Source organism: Batrachochytrium dendrobatidis, assembly GCF_000203795.2.
Source record: "Batrachochytrium dendrobatidis JAM81 unplaced genomic scaffold BATDEscaffold_8, whole genome shotgun sequence".
Lineage (NCBI taxonomy): Eukaryota > Fungi > Chytridiomycota > Chytridiomycetes > Rhizophydiales > Batrachochytrium > Batrachochytrium dendrobatidis.
The window spans coordinates 90,835-109,457 of NW_006281106.1; the positions used below are offsets into that span (position 1 = coordinate 90,835).

The following is an 18,623-nucleotide window of genomic DNA, read 5'->3' on the forward strand; positions in this document are numbered from 1 at the left end:
CATATCACACAATCAAACATGGACACACCACATTAAAAATACATATAGTATCAGTTTGTCTATAATGAATTGTATTCAGTCGAGTTTATTGAGAGTCTGTTTGTGACTCTTGACAGTTTGGTGAGTTTTTTCAGATACAGCTACTTGATCAGTTGTAGTTGATGGTTTCCTTCTGCGAATAAATGTGCCATCTGAACCTGAAGTACTTGGTTGTTTAGGCAATCTAACAGCATACACCAAATTCATGATCAGTATATCAATTGACACATCCACACATCAATATCAAACAACTTACTGTGATGATGGCCAGAGCACTTGATAATGAGTTGAAATAATAGGATATCCATCTGTTATAGTTTCGCATCCACATCCAGGACCAAGCCCAATGCGTTTATGTTTTCGATCAAATGTCAATACAAGTCGGGTCATAAATGGTATACCAAGATTTGCATTGTCATTTGAGCCAACTTTTATAGCAAACACAACTATAATTCAACATCCATATTAGTCAGGTTAATCAAACAACACATTGCATACAATTGTCAAATATTTACCATATTTAGAATCTACTATTTGCATATAGTCTTTGGGACCCAGTTCAATCATCACAATAGAGTTGCGATTATCAACAGTTACGGGGTTTTCAGCAAACATTGCAACTGAAATTGTTGGCATCATGTCCCAATTGATATTGAAATTCAATTCAGGCATTAGATAGTTTCCCCAAAATATGCCTTGAATTTCATCCTTGTCGAGCTTGCTCCTAAACATAGTATTCTTGGCAGTGATCGCACCACTATCAAGAATAGCACTAACCAATGCTGCCACGACTACTTTAGGAAATTGCATATATGCAGAACACGTTTCCACAACCGAGTACAAAGTATGACCATTTTCCATTATTGTTTTTTGAAATTCAGCAGGCAAATTCACTGGTTTGTCATTGACTAGTATATCTTTGATGTTGATGGCAAAGTGATCGTCTGATGGTGACTCTACCCATGCAACACTCCTTCCATCCGTTCCACATTTTGGAGTTATGTCCGTGTTTCCTATATTGATGAAGCTTTCCTGTGACATCTCATAAGGACATAGTTGAAGGCCAACCTCGTTATTGGGAATGACATTTTTGCTGTACAAAACATCTATTGCAGTGGTTGATGTATGATGATTTGATAACAAGGAATGGCCAAACCCGAATATTCCATTGAACCTTTCATTGATGCCAATTAAATCTGCCGATTGTTTTTCAACTGCTATTACTGGTAAATTGACGCCAGTTATCCTAGTATCCGGAATCGTCACAGCAGCTTCGGAACTAACTCCTTTACAATCATTGCCTTTGTAATTTATAGAAACAGGCTTCTCACTTGGAGTGTGTTGCAGAGCCGGACCTACATTTTTGGTTGGGCTAGAAAGTGGTACCATCATATCAGAAATTGCTGAATCGACATATAAATCCAACTATTTTAAACAAGTGTGAGATTGATCCAATACATGCACGCTTTGAACATATCACACACATTACAATAAATGACATGATACATACATCAACTCCATCAATATTAAATTTCATTGTGTAACATGTCTTGATATCACCACTCAATTCAACGGGTGATCGTTTTGATAGCCTATTGTTTGATTGACTGGTAATTCCAATCGGTGATTCTAATGCAAGTTGAACTGCAGCAACCGCCTGCAACGCAAGTAGAATGCATTCTAGAGTAATCAACATTGTATCGAGTAGTGTAACGGAAAGCTTCGAGTTTGGTAAACGAGCGTTTTATAGCTACGAGGTTTTAAGGGTGACAGTCGGCACTTTTCAAATGAATAATCACAGAAAACACAAGTACACCATATAGGGTGAGAAACACCAGAAACACCATGTGGAGCAAATCAGTATACAAGCATCGCTGTTGGTGTATAATCAATTTTAGTAGTATGCTGTGTTGATCTCTCCAATTGCGGTCATGCATCCAGTAACCAGGTAGTTTCAAATTGTCACCCTGATTATGAATAGTTGTCACCATATCCACATTCCATTACTACAGCATATGCCGTCACTGTATACCAAATACTTGACTGATTGCTCAATTGGTCATGTTTTGTGCAGTTTGAATCGATCCCATTTGTGATTTGTTGGTCAATTTGTATACAAGTCGGGTTATTCAATGACTTGCTATCATGCAGATTCAAATACAGTCTATTCACATATTGACAACTATTCAACGATTGGTTATTGTTGGTGTATATTCAGGTTGGACTACCAATAATGGTTATTGTACACAAAGTCACCCAATATCCTGCCAATTGCGAGTGTATTTCACACACAATTCTAGATTGTAATCAACCACAATTGCCATGTTTGATCAAATGGTGTTTTGCATTGATCATGGTATCATACATCACAATACTGCCAGATCATTGCACACAAGTCATGACCAATACAAATGCATTACTGATTGACATTGACCAATATACCATGTTGCATGCTGCACCAAATCACGACATACAACTGATATACTCCATGTCCGAGTTTGATACATGTCAATACATGCGTGTCAATCAGCAATGCAGATTTGTAACATTACAGTTGAATGTGAGTCGAGTCGATCATTAAATCAACCAATCAATGATTGCATTCTAAATATGGTGCAATTTGATGCGACATGACAATATATTGTCCAACAGGTTCAACATACACAACACCGATATACAACACATTACACATGGATACACTGCATATACAAGCAGTAGCAATGACCGATCCAAACCAACAGTGACAGAGTTACACATCAACATATACTCGATCATCAGTCGACTCTGCATATATCAACTAGTTGCGACACGTCATAATCAATGTGTATTGTATTGCTCACCAATCGATCATGACAGCTAATCAATACCAATCATGTAGTCAATACAATCACCAACATATCGATGACTGTTGACTGGTGGTTACAACTCGTCAATTACATCCAATGTTACAGGTGATGCACATCTGATTACTGCAAATCAACAACTTGTCAATCATATCATAGTGTGCATTGTCAACGGACCATGCAATTACAAATCAATGTATACGTGATCAACATTTGATATTTGATGGTGATGAGCCAACCATGATTGATCGTATCATACAACTAATACAGTTGCATTGTCTGGTATTGATGATTGACCCAGTCATGCCAAACAGTAACTAATGTGTGTATATCGAGTTTGGGTTGCATGGACACATCAAGGTGTTTGATAACGAGTCCAACGTGATGATACAGACCCAATATTATATGAATATCCAAGTTGATGAATCAAGTCGAGGTTTGCAAAGTGTCAATGTCAGGTCAATCAAACAAGTCAGTCAACCATTATATTGTGACTAGTGATGGCATGATTTGAATATCAACGAGTTAGACAGTCGACAATATGGGTGATTGTGATTTGGTCAAACCGCAACATTCGTATATCACTGAGTCGGTTTGATTTGTGTGGTGTAAGCAGTATGCATAAACTCGTTATCATGCGCTATAACCAATACACATCACACATATACAGTGGTAAACACCAACGTGTGGTGTATTCAGTGATCGTATACTGGTTGATTGATTCAACATGATCACATACTAATGGAATGTGGACCATTGTGATATTTGCAACAGTATACCATATTACACTGTTGACATTGCGCTTTTATCTTCAACACAATACTAATGTTGCATATATTGATTCATTAACATACTTCATAAATCTCATCCCAGTTTATTTTAACATGATAAAGTTTCAAGTATTATAACTGAGTAATATTCGTGGATATGCGCTGACATTTGAATCCAATAGCTAGAATAATCGAGAAATTGGACGCATATCAAGTGTTTATTCAAAAGTATTATACCTGGAATCGAGATGGTCCTATTGTTATACGACTAATTGGTGTTTGAGAGCTAGTCGTAGATTTTGGTGAAACTGTCTTGGTACTTCCTACTTTTTTAGTGCGACTAAACCAATTTTTTCTAGATTTATTTTTCCTGTCGCCGTTGGATTCAGACTTTGGTCCTTCCTGAGTATCCTCGTCTTCGGGTTTTGGCTCTTCTTGAGTTTCACCGTCTTCGGGTTTTGGTCCTTCCTGAGTATCCTCGTCTTCGGGTTTTGGCTCTTCCTGAGTATCCTCATCTTCGGGTTTTGGCTTTCCAAACTTAGATCCGAGGCCTTTAAAATTTTCATCAAACCAATCTCCAACTTTTTTAGATCCATCAGAAATTTTAGATTTTAGTCCTTTCTGAGTTTCACCGTCTTCGGGTTTTGGTCCTTCCTGAGTATCCTCATCTTCGGGTTTTGGCTTTCCAAACTTAGATCCGAGGCCTTTAAAATTTTCATCAAACCAATCTCCAACTTTTTTAGATCCATCAGAAATTTTAGATTTTAGTCCTTTCTGAGTTTCACCGTCTTCGGGTTTTGGTCCTTCCTGAGTATCCTCATCTTCGGGTTTTGGCTTTCCAAACTTAGATCCGAGGCCTTTAAAATTTTCATCAAACCAATCTCCAACTTTTTTAGATCCATCAGAAATTTTAGATTTTAGTCCTTTCTGAGTTTCACCGTCTTCGGGTTTTGGTCCTTCCTGAGTATCCTCGTCTTCGGGTTTTGGCTCTTCTTGAGTTTCACCGTCTTCGGGTTTTGGTCCTTCCTGAGTATCACCGTCTTCGGGCTTTGGCTTTCCAAACTTAGATCCGAGGTTTCTAAAGCTCCCTCTAAGCCGATCTCCAACTTTTTTAGATCCATCAGAAATTTTAGATTTTAGTCCTTTCTGAGTTTCACCGTCTTCGGGTTTTGGTCCTTCCTGAGTATCCTCATCTTCGGGCTTTGGCTTTCCAAACTTAGATCCGAGGTTTCTAAAGCTCCCTCTAAGCCGATCTCCAACTTTTTTAGATCCATCAGAAATTTTAGATTTTAGTCCTTCCTGAATATCCTCATCTTCGGGTTTTGGTCCTTCCTGAGTATCCTCGTCTTCGGGTTTTGGCTCTCCAGCCTTAGATCCGAGGCCTTTAAAACCTTTTTTAAGCCGATCTCCAATCTTCTGCCCAGGTCCTTTTTTCTTTTTATCACCAGAGTCATCATTATTTGGTTCTTCCTGATTGGATGTACTGGGTTGTTGCCCGTCTCCTGATCCAAGATTATCTGAATTGCCAGATGGATCTACGCCAGTACCTTCAACTTGACCAGATGGATAACAAAGACTACCACCACCAGGTCGTTTACAGGGCTCATCATCCAGTCCTCTCCTTTCAAGCTGAACTGACTGTCCATTTATAGATGAATGAGCAATGACTGCAGCCGACAACAGCGGCAACACGATAGTCGATACGAACCTCATTTTTTCAGTTGCTGTTAGCAGGAATAGTGATACGTCACTTGTTTAGTACGACTACTAATGGTAATCTAGTGAATGAACTGCTATGAATGCCCTTGTTTAAATACTATCATAACCATAAAGGGAGGTAAAATGAAAAAACACAAGGGAGGCATAGTCAACCTTTGTTTAGCTACACCGTAATGTATGATTAAATCCTTTAGCCATTGAATAGGACAAAACATCCGCAAGTCAAGGACCAAGTGACCCTGCTTCTGGATAAAAGGATTGGAGTTGGTCAGTGTATCAACACTAGACCGCTTTTGCGCTAGAAAAAAAAAGTAAAAGCTGCGATTCATCTCCTACAGCATAGTTCACTAACCCTGATCTCAACACCCTCAGTGTGTTGAGTACACTGCTAGATAATAGTTAGATTTGGTCATGATACACTAGATTTGAAGTGATGTTTACATGTTGAAAGGGATATTAAAGCTCAAGCACTTGTCATTACAGCTGTATTCACTGTAAAACAACACTCTAATCAAAGATAATAAACAGTCAGTCTCATTTTGACTGGTGCCAATTTACTGGAAACCATTGCACTCTTTGGAATCGTCGTTTAAAAACAGTTTTTGGTTTCAACATTCAAACATATTGTTTTACATATGAATCTCTACTTTTTGTCAACTTCTTGCAATATATTGTCGTGAAAGCAAACCAATTCTCGTGGGTGTAGACAGATTAGCAACAAGGAATGTGTTCATACTTTTATTGACAGCACCAAAGCAATCAAACTTGACATCTGAACTGCAATGGACGGCTCTGACGATCGTACAATCTATAGCTATGCCATAAGAGAAAAAAAAGCGAGATTTAAACACAGATCAAAACCATAGGTTAGTCGTGTGCTTCATAGGTCAATGTGTTTGGAAACTGATTAAAAGAGCTGTCAAGGCCGTAATACTTGAGGAATTTCCAAGCAATGACATGAATCATTCTCAAACGGCCGCCTTATTTTAGGCAGTATTCCATTCCACAAAGCAATTGCTCATTAAACACGGTTACCAACCGCCCAACAAAACGGTAATGTCGCGTGAATCAAAATCACACTACATAACCCTATATTGTTCATTATTGAGCCCTACATGAATGACTCGGGCTCAATAGAGAATGGCTTTGTCGAGCAATTTCAAACATGGGAAGCTGAAAATGTCAATTAAAGCTAATGTTTGGTAGAAAAGTACACCAAATATTCAGCCATTGTCTATTCCAAAATACAAAAAATCAGATACAAATGCTCTATTTTACGTATAATTGAGTTGTTTTATTGTAGAATAAGCCCATCCAAACTCTTATTTGTTTATGGCCATTTCAAGGTCGAGGCGTTCTACTGCCTTTTCGATTGTCTTTTTTGCCGACGAAAACAGTTGTCCTAATCGTCCCCCTTCGGGGTTATCCTTCAACGCTTTGATAATCAATTCCATTAAAATCTTTGCATCATCTCGAAACAGTCTCACCAATTCCAAAAGTTTGGATGCACTCGGCATGGATATATGACTATAGCCAAGCTTTCGAATATCGCTCTTGAAATCTGTTATGGCCTCTGACAAGTCAAGATAAAACTTTTCAATAGAATCACCAACATCCTGAATGGTTTCAATTTTGGTTTCTTTTTGGTTTTTTAGCATGGACACAGAGGTGAGCGCCATGTTTTCCATCTGCCACGATCCGATAAAGATTTTGGAGAGAAAAGCATCGAGTTTCGCTCTCATCGCTTCGTATCTTTCAGTGGAGGATGAGGTTGAAGATCGTACCTTTTTAAGAAACGCTTCAATCCATACCTGTATGCTGTTGCCAAATACCCATACAGACGTTATATAAATCTGAGCCTCGACACTGCAAACATGTAAAAGATCCTGGATAGACCTGAATGTATCCAAATGTTTTCTAGAAGACCTGGAAACATATACATTCCAGATACTTGAAGGTATAACATCTGGTGATGCAGGAAATAGCACCTCTTTTAGTACAGTAGTTCGACCACTTGGTAACATGAGATTGGGCGGAAATGAAAGTGAGTGCATCAAGGCTTGGAATCTCCTCCTATCACGTCTGTCATATTCCAAAGTTTCCTTGCCATAGTTGGAGTAGAAATGTTTCGAGTCTTTAGGTATATGCTTTAATAAATCATATGAAGAAATATCAAAGTGTCGATATGGCGAGCGAAGCCCCGAGTGTGAGTATTTTTTTTCCCCTTGAGACTGATCCGATTCGGGTTTAGCAGTTTTATGTGGTGAACCACCAACCCGATTTGATTCAACCATCACTTGTGGAGGATGAGTTGATTCGGATGTCACTTGTTGAGATTGCTCCGATTCGGGTACAATAGTTTCATGTGGTGAACTGTCAGGCAGATTTGATTCGGATGCCACTTGTTGAGATTGCCCCGATGCGGTTTTAGTAGCTTTAAATGATAACCTGTGAGTCCTGTAGCGAGGAAAAGATTGCTCCAACTCGGGTTCAGTAGTTTCATGTGGTGATATGCTGCTAGACTGTTGTGCATTGTCCGAATCTGTCAGACCTGCAATAGCCAATCGACTCGTCAAAAGCGATATGATAACCATGCTTACGAGCTGTTTCATTTCGAGCCAATTTCAAACAGTATGATTTTCAAAATAAAATATAAAGTTGGTGTTTCCGTTTCCTCCTCAATGTAGAAATGGCAGGTTTTAAAACAATGTGCTAGGGTGCATGATGACGGCCATCCTTAGAAATAGCCTGCATTTTAGGGTGACTAGCCCTAGTCACTGAAACATACCTGATCCATTCTTTTCGTTATTGATTGCCGTTTTTAATCCAAATATCAGGGCCACGGCGTCCTCGTTCCACAACCCATATTCATGTAAAATAGGTTGTGCATTCATCTTGCAGGGAGTCTGCTTCTACTTTGCTTTGAAATCCATTATTCAACCATACACTGCCCTTCTATTAGAAGCTGATTACTTTTTAATAAGCATGTTTGATTCTTCTAGACACTACCCATCATGATGCGCAAATTAAACTATGGGTTTGAATTGCTTGGTCTTCATTTTCGCATAGTTGTGCATTGCATGATCGTCAAACTCGTGCATTGCAATTCAAATGTCGAGCTCGATTGCTTTGGCGTTGTCAATAACACCAATTCCTTTGAAGTATTCTAAAACAACATCTACTCTAGCTCAAGAAAACAATGATCGCACGGTTTAGGAGTTCAGTTGTTGTTTCCATGTGAATCAATGTTCATTTTGAAAGTTGAAAACCAAAGCGATGTGGATGCTAATTTAAACATTCAGTTATTACACAATGTTTTATTCCATGTGAATACAACTGCAAAATGTAGCCCTTGATATGGGTTTAAATATCAACAAGATTTTATTTCCAAAATAATAGAGTAATAGTACAGTTTAGCCAGCACTCGGTTTAGATACAGGAAGTTTTAACAAATCCCATGAGCTAACCATCATTGCAGCAATTTTCTTTTCCTCTGCGGTGAGCTCTCCAAACTCGGTTTTAGAGTCGTTAGGCAGCAGACAGAATGGAGTGGTAGGAGTCTCCCATTCCCATTGAGGTGATTTGAAAGTACGGTCCGTAGCCCAGTGAGTGAGGCTTAATGACACTTGGCCGTCCGAGCTGTGTTTGTTGCGCAAGATGCCGCCATTGAACCAGAGCGGCTTCCAGTTTTCATCTGGATGATATAGACCACCGCAAACTTTTGTAGGCTCAGCAGTAGCGTTTTTGAGAAACCCAACGGTACCTCCTGCACCAGGAGCCCATCTGTAAGGCATCTTGAGTGCCTCGTGTGCAATCCAATACGACTCCTTATCGCCTAAAGCAAGAATACTCAAAAATAAGATTCCAATTCAACACAAGCAGTATACAATAGGCATACTTACCATGATAAGCCTTATACACCATGTCACGATAGGGTTTTCCATTCATGACACAGGTAAGCAAAAGGGGATGCAGATTAGTGCGCTTGTTCCAGACAATTACACCCGACTCGCCCTCATGGACCGTTAACTTGGGTATCAAGCGGCCAGATGTTTTGGCATACTCGGAAGGCTCAGGAACAATCGACTGGAAAAACTTTAGCCCTGGGCTATCCGTGCCAGCAAACAATGTGCGATCCATAAAAAACACAGCACCAGTATCATTGTAAGCCTTCCAGTTAAACATGACATCTGGAGATTGGAAAAAGAGAGCATCGGCATCTAAAAATATAATTTCTTCAAAAGAAGAGGCGAGAATGGCGAATGGTTTGACAGCCCAGCCACTAAGGTCAGGGCCATTGGGCTCAAAATACTGCTTGATATCAAGCGTGGTAACACCACTGATCAACTCCAAAGCATCACGATTGTCCTTTGGCAAGTCATCCTCGCCAATGTAAAATAGCTGAATAGGAAGAGTGCAGCCAAGATTTCGAATGACAGTGATAGCATGACGAGCATATTCAAAATGATATCGACCAGTAGTCATGACAATACCACGGCCTGTAAAAGAACTGGCGAGATGCGAAATGGATTTGAATTTGTTCCCAGCTTTTACCCAAGGGAACAAGAGAGACTCTAAATCCTCCATAGGAACAGTCAACTCGGTGACATTTTTCGAATGGGCTTCGTATAGAGTTTTGTGCAAACTAACACGACGAATAGCACCAGCAAAGTCATCCTCCTTCAAAGAGCCAGCACGGTGCTCATTCAATTCTATACGTAAAAGCTGAAGGATCTGAGCATCGGATAGTACACGAAGTGGAGCTTGTTGATATACTTCAATAGTAGCGCTAAAGGTATTGTTTGTAGTCGTAGTATTGGAGTGACTAAAATAAATACCTTGTTAAATACAAATGGAAATGGCTTGCAAATCGAAAATTCAAACGGCAAAGCTACCTGGTAGTATTGACAGCAATTGGATCAAGAAAATGTCGGGGTATAGTTTGAAGACTAGAAAACAGGATCCAGGCTAAACCAATGGCACAAATCAATGCAATGATAATACGTCGGAGCTTTGCTCTGACTCGCAGAGAAGTGGTTGGAGTGCGCTGGGTCATCAAATACAAATGGAATCGACAAAAAATATAGTTTTTGCTTGAAACAAACTTTAATTTTTATATTCATTGCCACGTGTTGTGTCACGTGATGTGGAGACGGATTTGTTTTGATTGCATGTAAACCAACCAATCTCGTCTTGGCCAAATATTTGAGCTAGAATCTTCGCCACTGCCCAACATTGTTATGCGAAAAAAACTTTGCCTCAGCCAGCCTTGTATTTATCACATTGTATTGATTGTTGGTTTGGTAAAGAAAATTCACACTTGACAATAAATTAAAAGATTGCAAATTCATTTAAAGCCATCATCCCAAAATGATACAGGATGAAGACCAGACAATAAGATGTATTAAACAAGAGTTGAAATTTTGCAGTCTGGATTGCCGAGGTTATTGACGCCCATTCCATTTGAATGTCAAAGTGGAAAAATTTAGCCAGCATTGATGACCTCGACACGAATGCAATCATCTTGAGACCCGCGTTGTGCCACTGGCATAATAACTGGCTGATGAGTATCTGATCCTGTAATAGAGCAAATACGGTAAATTCCATTTTGTTTAAACTGGCCTGCTGGGATCGTGGTGCTCAATTTACGTTTTTGGCCGTCAGTTGCGACATCGTTAATACCTTTGAAAAATTCAAACTTTTGAGGATCAGGTGCAGTATTTTGCGATAAGAGAAGCTGGACAGTAATATGCTGATGACCTTCAATAATGCCAGCGTTTGCATCAAGTGTCTGAGGCGCTAAATAGTATTCCGAGTTGGCCTCACTAAAGAATCCAGTCGATAGATTCATATTGTCCAAGATAACTTCGTTGTCCTTGGATGCGTCCAATTTTGCACCAAACTTTGGGCTGGTAATCAGAGTGGAAACCATTTTTTTAACATCAGGAATGAGTCCTTGTTCCATAGACGAGCAGGTTTGACCACCTTCCTTGCGTTGAACACCATCTGCTTCATCGACATTAAATTGACGACAGTACGCGGTAGCAGATCTTTTTTCGAAAGCTTGGACACCAGTGGGAAGTGTTCCTTCCGTGCCTGCTCCACCGGTTTTCTTATTTCCACCAGTTTTCTGATTGCCACCGGTTTTTTGGTTTCCGCCAGTTTTTTGATTGCCACCAGTATTTTGATTGCCACCAGTTTTCTGATTTCCTCCAGTCTTTTGATTGCCACCAACTCTCCTATTTCCGCCAGCTCTCCTATTGCCGCCAGCTCTTTGATTGCCACCAGTTCTTTGATTGCCAGTGGAAACACGCTTTTTGGGTTGAGGTTGAGGTTGAGCAGTACCTTTTCTTCTCGTATTGGTATTACCAGCACGTCGAGTGCCTTGAGTTCTTCGTTGAGGCCATCGCTTGAAAAAATTACTTTCGGCAAAAGCCTCGAGTTCTGTTTCGATCTCGGCAATATCCTGTGGAGTTCTCTTGACAAGAATCGTAGAAGCCAGAGCTGGTGCTGGTGCAGCAACAGCAAGAGTTTGTGATGTGACGAAAGTCACGAAAAGAGTTGAAATGAAATACATAAAGGATAATATAAACTACAAATTGGAAATTGGAAATAGACAGTAAAGTAGAATGTTCAGTGGTTGGATATTACAAGAAGAAGCTAGTAAAAATAGCTTAAATATGTTACACTTGCTATAGATGTCAAGAATACAGGCTAGAAACAGAAACGATAAAATGTGGTGAAAAGGAGCTCGATCGATTGTTTTAATAGGGAAAATCCAACAATGCTGTTGCGCATCCTTGTCTCAATTATGTAAACAAAACCTTGATGAAATTTGCCTCCAATTGCAAATTGATTGTGCCACCAATTTTGCAATGTGGAATGCCACAAACAAACCATTTGAGTTGTACTGGCTATTCAGTTCCTCTCCAAGTAACCACGACTTGAACACTGGTGTATATTACTACTACCATCATCTCATTCAAGTGTCTTGCAAGTATAAACTCGTCTATATTCCAACACTGTATTCAACGAGTCTTCATTTCAGTGCGTGTCGATTGCAACGCTGAAACTGAAACAAAAGCAAATGACCTTCATACGACAATGCGCCAAGACTTGAAACAAACCTCGACTGGATTTTTTCCCGGGAAATAGCCGTATGACGTATGTTAGCACATATTCCATATTCAAGTGAATACAAAAATGAATTGAAATCAAGATTAGTGTTAATAAAATGGTGGGTTTTGTAAAACTAGTCTAGTCTTGTCTAACCCATTCATCTATCAATATATTCTTGTGAGTATATGTACGAGTTATAGATCTCAATACAATCAATGGTATAGATAACATTATTGCCGCTGCACTGCTTGTTTAGACTGTCGAATTTTCCATCAACCTGAAATCAAGTGCGTCATGACAAGCACTGGACCCACATCAGCCGTATTCGTGCAAAATAAAGCACCAAGGGGGAAAATCCATAATAAACAGTCAATTGCATGGCATAATGGACATTATTAAATTTACTGGTCAACATTGTGTCATCTAAACTCTAGTTGACTGGTCCTTGTGAACATTTTGTATAAAAAAACCAAGCAAATGTTCAAGTAAATCCCTCAATTGTTCAATCTTTAACCTTTCTTCCATTACAAGTAAATAGCAGGTGATTGGCATGGAAGCCAGTTGCTATATTCCTGAAACATGCAATCATTATTCTCTTGAACGTGAATGTATCATATTTTAGGATACAACAGAGTTGGACCATCAAAATAGTTGGACTTGATCAAATTTGGTGATCGTATAATATATAAATGATGTGAATCTCAGTTTATAACTATAGTTTGCGTGCACCAGATAATGAATGTCGTGCTCATTAACAATACCAATTCAAGTGGCGGTGACATCAATTTGTAGAAGCCACTGCGACCATTGTTTATTCTCAAGAGGCGGTGATTGCAAGATAAATACAATTGTTCCATTATATGGGAATACAGCTGTAAATAAAGTAACAATTGAGATCATACTTGGTCTATTTAGAGCCACATACTGAATCAAAAATAATTGAATCCGTCATTATACTCCAAGCGGCTAAACCAGTTTATAGTCATCAATCTCTTTATACAAAAATCTAATAGTAGACAAATACAATACATTTCATGACATGTTCAGATCTAAAAACCCCAACACCCAAAACCATGTTTTAAAATTGTAGGCACAAAACAGATGGTGATATATTACAATGTTTTGTGATGGTCGCCATAAATTTAGCTAGTCAAGGTATTTAAATAGACAATAGTCCCAACCGGTTTACCACCGAGTATGTTCAAGTAATAAATATTAGATTCAAGCGTGTGTAAAGAAAGTTGGTTCTAGTGCAAAAACTACATTAGCCCCAATTACTATACACGTCTAATACTAGATGATCTAGAACCACCTTGAGCTGTATTACCAGTATTCACTCGGGCTGCCGAAGTTGCTGGAGCTGAAGCTGTAGCAGGCCTGGGTTGTCCAACACCAGCAGGATTTGGAGTTCCTGCAGTATTGTTCATAAATTGTGGTGGAACAACAACGTCTAAACCAAACGTAGTAAGATTGAAATTAGCCAAGGCTCGTCCTATAGTTGATGGACAATTAATGCGAATGTCGTCGGAAAATACTGGCTTGATGCCAAAAGCTTTGAGGAATGCAATGTGTGCGGTTGCCTGATAATTGATCGTAATGGGTCGTTGTCTAGCTCGTAAAAATCCACATCCTTGTAGAATTTCACCAAGACCAATATCTGTCTCAAGAGACGCAGCAGTGGCATAAGACAGAGTAAAGTTGAGCAAAAACGTAGTGTTTTGGTTAGGAGGGAAAATCAATGGAGTGGCGCGAGATCCAGTGCCAATCTTGATCGTTTGACCAGATTTAGGAGCAAGTGCAGGTGCACCAGAACCAAGCGAAACGCCAGTGAGTTGAGTGATATTGGGTTGCAAGAGAGCAGTCAAATCGACACTTTCAACTTTGAGATGATATCGATTGGGATTGACAACAGACACGTTCATGTGCATTTGTAGATTGACAGAAACACCAGGACCATCTTCACTCGGACCAATGTGGCTCGATTCGGGTATCACTTGCATGTCTAATACTTTAAGAGCAGGAAATCTAAAAAAACAATGTTAGCAAATCTTGGCAGGAAATCAATACAATGGCGCGTTCAACACGTCATATACACCACGTGATTCAATTTAAACAGTGGCACTTGCAGCTACCAAAACCAGATGAAACTCACCTGGGAAAAAAGAAAAAGCCCAAAACTCCCACAAGCAGCAACACAGCTGCAGTGACTGCCAAGCATATTTGCATAGACTTCTTGCTACGAAAACAAAACATATGTCGCTTCTTTTTTTCAGACAAATCAAACGAGTTGCTGAATTCTGGTTCAGGCTCGTCTCTGCCTTGAGGTGGATACTCCTTGTACGCATCGTCGTATTTTGCATTGTCGTATTTTGGATTGTCATAGTATTCATTGCTGTCAGCAAGCAAAGTGGTTTGAGAGTTGCCAGGCGATCCTTTTGCATTGTATTGATTTCCAAAAGATTTGGACGGACTGTTTCCGTTGCGGTGTGAGAGTTGCGAGGGGTCGTACATTTGATTGTTGTAACCATAGTCATTCTTGGAAGCTCCTCCATTCATGTATTGATATGGTTGCTGCTCAGAATTATATTGGCCTCGTTGCATGGTTACTGCCTGAGCCATCATGGCTGGTGCAACAAACGACTGTTGGGGTGGTGCATTATATGCTGCTGGAGAATCGTCTACTTCTGGATATGAAGGATAGGGAGCCGATTGATTGGTGTACCCACCGCCATTATTAGAATACATGGCAGGGCTGGCAAACGGGTCGCCATACAATGAATCCGCTTGCCGTGCATACTGAGAAGGCTCATTCTGTGCTCCGGCATAGGGTTGGTTATACTGCGAGTTCATGGGCTGCTGTCCCGATGAATAGTTTGGTGCATTTCCATGCTTTTTATTGTAGCTGTAGTCATATTGATCCCGTTGCTGCTGATACTCATCATCATACTGAGATTGCTGTTGTCGATACGGCATTTGTGCAGACGACAAAAATGCAATGTCTTGATGGTTAAAGGTTGATAGCTGTAAGATATAACAGCAAGTTGAGTAGAACAATGTCAAGAATCGTGCCACACTCTAGTTTTATTGCCGCAGGTTTACGTACAATCTAATGCGGAGTTGATTGTCCAAAAGTGTGCGTGGTTCACGCCACAGCGAAACACAATCTTGCACTTGTGCTCGACCCATTCAAGTAAAAGTCTTGACATGTGTCTGGGTTCAAGTTGTTTAGAAATAAACTACATCTAGTTTTTGATCCTGGAATAACTCAAGCATTCTATTGGTACCGAATCAAGTCGCTCTACTGCAAAACGCGCTCTACTTGCTAAAAGTTGCTCCAATCCAAACCGATCCAAACCAATCCACCATAACTCAATATCCACTCTCATTGCAGCTTAGACTCTAGATAATGTATGAAACCACATATAATTAGTAGCCAAGTACAACATGCAATCAGTGCGTAGTTTGAAAGTAAGTAGATTATCGTGCGCCACATGTTCTCCTTGGTATTGATAAGCTGCGTAGCTGGCTACTAAGCATGCTTGAATGCAAGTAGGCTATACATTAGGATATGCTCGCAATTATATAAATTGACCATGTTAAAACATGTCCTGTTTCTATCTGTAGCTCAAATCTCTTATTTGATCACAACCCTTACTTTCTAGCCCAAATCTTGTGAACTTCCACAGGTTATACTTTGTACCTTGAAACTAGCCCTATCTATTTCCAATATTCACTATACATTCAACACAGCCTGTAGACTTGAACAGCCTTTCCAGCCCTATACGCGACACCAGCTGGCAAACGTATACTTTCACAAGTTTTATAAACACTAAAATATCCTCCCACGAATCTTTTTAAATCTTTACAACTCGTAGTTTCTATAGAGCTAGCTAACTCTAGATTCAATCCGTCATGAAACTGCAACAACCATTTCTTGTAGCAACGTTGGCATTGCTCACCTCATTTTTCCCTGTAATTTTTGCTGCAATCAACTCTCCTCCGTCCGATGTGGAAACTTTAAAGAAAACTTGTGCTGGAATTGCCACCAATTTAATAGCAAACTATAAGCCCGATCGCCGAGGTGCTATTCCTGACATTGGTTCAGATGGAATTGAAAGTAGACAATGGTGGGAGTCGGGTGTCATGTGGGGTGCGTTTGGAGAGTACGCTCGATACACTAAAGACTTGCAGTTTGTTCCTATCGTCACCAACGCACTGTCCAATGGTTCCATTTCAAATACACAAGTCAACTCGAAAGAAGTTGGTTCGTTTTTGGGTGCTGATCAACGTCTTGGCGCCACTCTTCTTGGTCGTTGGAATGATGATATTGCGTGGTATGGTCTAGCAAGTAAGTGTGTGTTGTATTTTTATCATTTATGTTTAGTTTACTCACTCGTTGTAATCTGTAGCACTCACGTTTGCGGAGCTTACTAGCAAAACTGCACTTTTACCCAGATCAAAAACTATGAGCTATTTGCAAGTTGCCATCAACACTTATGATGAAATTATGCAACAGCATGACCCAACCACTTGCGGTGGTGGTATTTTCTGGTCCCGAGATCGTACTCGTGCGGACACCAAAGATTACAAATCTGTCATTACAAACGTTCAAATGATGGTGCATTCAGCCAAGTTGGGAATCATAACTGGCGACCCTAAATATATGGCCACAGCAGACACACTTTACAAGTGGTTGCAAACATCTGGTCTGATTACACCCGATTTCCATGTCTTGGATGGTCTTTCTATTGCTGGATGTGTCAAGGATGCACGTGAATTTTCATACAATGCAGGATTGTTACTTGGTGGTCTGGCATACATGCACAAGGCATCTGGAAACATCCAGTACTTGAACGATGCAGTGAAATACTTGCCGGCCACAATAGCGATATACTCGAAAGGCAATATTCTTCAAGATCTGTGCGAGGGTGGTACAGGACCGTGCACAGAAGGTACATCCACGTCGCGTACACCAGCTACCAATCAAGTTCCATACAAAACAGCGCTTATTCGAGGACTCATGTACGTCTACGTTATTACGACTGACCAAAAGACAAAAGCAACGATAAAGACATTGTTTGATGCGTCATGGGATAGTATGATGAAGAATTGTAATGCAGCCACTTATGATTGCAGTGCATGGTGGTTGAGTGGTGCACCTGCAGCAGTACCCAATTTCCATCACCAGATTGTTGCTTTAGAATTAGCAAATGCAATGGCGGCTGTATATATCAATCCTAATCCATTTGGCGATGCTCCCATTACTAACCCCACAACAGATGTTCAAAAGGCTATTCAAAATTCAGGTGCATTCTCAGACTCGATATATGCCTATAGCTTCCTAGGTGTATCAGTCATCACTACCATGGTTGTTATCTCGCTTTTTTAATCGAGTCTTGTAACCTTTTGAAATACTCCAATTATGTCTACTGTTTTGAAAAATTTACATTCCTGTCAAGGCTTCAATCCTTGAATCTGATTGAATAAACCTCGTCTTTACACTCCTTGATTAATCTTGAAAATATGTCAATCTACTTTTGCAGTATTTAGTATGTCTATCCATTCTTGAAACAACAATGGCAAACCAATTATTATTGAAAGTTTGAGTTGATACTTTATTTCAAAACAATGCCATTTCACCAATCGTTATAGTAGTCCTCGTCATGTCCGTATTGATCAGTACGAGGTTGAGTGCTACTGGAATGTTGAGTAAATTCAGGAGTAGGAAGACTAGTTGATGAGGCAAGAGTTGTCGAGACTTGATCAGAATCGCTCGCATCTGCACCAAAAACAGGAGTACTCGAAACATCGGCAAATGTCCATGACAAAATCGCAATCTTGAAAATAGCTGTATCGAGTTTCATTGCTCAAAAAGTATATATCCTGAATTCAACCTGATTTGCAATGGCTATTTATATAACTAGATTACAAAAGTCTGTGTCGTTTTATTTCGTGGATAAAGGGCTTTTGACACACTGCTGTACTTGATAACTGTTCTGTTATTGATGTATCCGTGTAAAATCGACCGCTTGTATTTATTTTTTGAAATACACTAAAAACGGCTTGTGTATTTCAAAAAATAAATAATACAAAACTCTGTATCTTGCAATACTGATATTCATTAATCGATTGA

At 39.7% G+C, this 18,623-nt stretch overlaps 7 protein-coding genes across 7 annotated transcripts; 1 reads left to right on the plus strand and 6 right to left on the minus strand.

Moving 5' to 3' along the window:
• Positions 1-75: 75 nt before the first annotated feature.
• On the minus strand, positions 76-1,735 carry BATDEDRAFT_89821 (uncharacterized protein; the record flags this gene model as incomplete). The annotated part of the gene is made up of 4 exons (XM_006680068.1): positions 76-223; positions 296-485; positions 555-1,464; positions 1,550-1,735. The coding sequence occupies 4 exons, from the start codon at positions 1,733-1,735 to the stop codon at positions 76-78; spliced, it is 1,434 nt and encodes a 477-aa protein (XP_006680131.1).
• Positions 1,736-6,693: 4,958 nt separating this feature from the next.
• On the minus strand, positions 6,694-8,265 carry BATDEDRAFT_25688 (uncharacterized protein; the record flags this gene model as incomplete). The annotated part of the gene is made up of 2 exons (XM_006679788.1): positions 6,694-7,922; positions 8,160-8,265. 2 exons carry the CDS (start codon positions 8,263-8,265, stop codon positions 6,694-6,696), a joined length of 1,335 nt encoding a protein of 444 aa, XP_006679851.1.
• Positions 8,266-8,716: 451 nt separating this feature from the next.
• BATDEDRAFT_89480 (uncharacterized protein) lies at positions 8,717-10,432 on the minus strand. The gene is made up of 3 exons (XM_006680069.1): positions 10,267-10,432; positions 9,274-10,196; positions 8,717-9,206 (listed from the first exon to the last, which is right to left on the minus strand). The coding sequence occupies exons 1-3, from the start codon at positions 10,425-10,427 to the stop codon at positions 8,785-8,787; spliced, it is 1,506 nt and encodes a 501-aa protein (XP_006680132.1). The 5' UTR covers positions 10,428-10,432; the 3' UTR covers positions 8,717-8,784.
• A 261-nt stretch (positions 10,433-10,693) lies between these two features.
• On the minus strand, positions 10,694-12,093 carry BATDEDRAFT_37094 (uncharacterized protein). The gene has a single exon (XM_006679954.1). It carries the CDS (start codon positions 11,946-11,948, stop codon positions 10,857-10,859), a length of 1,092 nt encoding a protein of 363 aa, XP_006680017.1. The 5' UTR covers positions 11,949-12,093; the 3' UTR covers positions 10,694-10,856.
• A 1,674-nt stretch (positions 12,094-13,767) lies between these two features.
• BATDEDRAFT_89818 (uncharacterized protein) lies at positions 13,768-15,463 on the minus strand (the record flags this gene model as incomplete). Its single annotated transcript, XM_006680070.1, has 2 exons — positions 13,768-14,515; positions 14,643-15,463. The coding sequence occupies 2 exons, from the start codon at positions 15,461-15,463 to the stop codon at positions 13,768-13,770; spliced, it is 1,569 nt and encodes a 522-aa protein (XP_006680133.1).
• Positions 15,464-16,402: 939 nt separating this feature from the next.
• On the plus strand, positions 16,403-18,003 carry BATDEDRAFT_89482 (uncharacterized protein; the record flags this gene model as incomplete). Its single annotated transcript, XM_006679976.1, has 2 exons — positions 16,403-16,838; positions 16,900-18,003. 2 exons carry the CDS (start codon positions 16,403-16,405, stop codon positions 17,877-17,879), a joined length of 1,416 nt encoding a protein of 471 aa, XP_006680039.1. The 3' UTR covers positions 17,880-18,003.
• Positions 18,004-18,126: 123 nt separating this feature from the next.
• On the minus strand, positions 18,127-18,354 carry BATDEDRAFT_89817 (uncharacterized protein; the record flags this gene model as incomplete). Its single annotated transcript, XM_006680071.1, has 1 exon — positions 18,127-18,354. The coding sequence occupies one exon, from the start codon at positions 18,352-18,354 to the stop codon at positions 18,127-18,129; it is 228 nt and encodes a 75-aa protein (XP_006680134.1).
• Positions 18,355-18,623: the final 269 nt, after the last annotated feature.

What these genes read in the sequence shown, in the direction of transcription:
- BATDEDRAFT_89480 (XM_006680069.1), bottom strand. Translation starts at nt 10,427, where the DNA reads ATGACCCAGCGCACTCCAACCACTTCTCTGCGAGTCAGAGCAAAGCTC. An exon ending in ATTGCTGTCAATACTACCAG is followed by an intron (nt 10,197 to 10,266) that starts GTAGCTTTGCCG and finishes TATTTATTTTAG; the next exon opens with TCACTCCAATACTACGACTA. An exon ending in GGTGTATAAGGCTTATCATG is followed by an intron (nt 9,207 to 9,273) that starts GTAAGTATGCCT and finishes TTCTTGCTTTAG; the next exon opens with GCGATAAGGAGTCGTATTGG.
- BATDEDRAFT_37094 (XM_006679954.1), bottom strand. Translation starts at nt 11,948, where the DNA reads ATGTATTTCATTTCAACTCTTTTCGTGACTTTCGTCACATCACAAACT.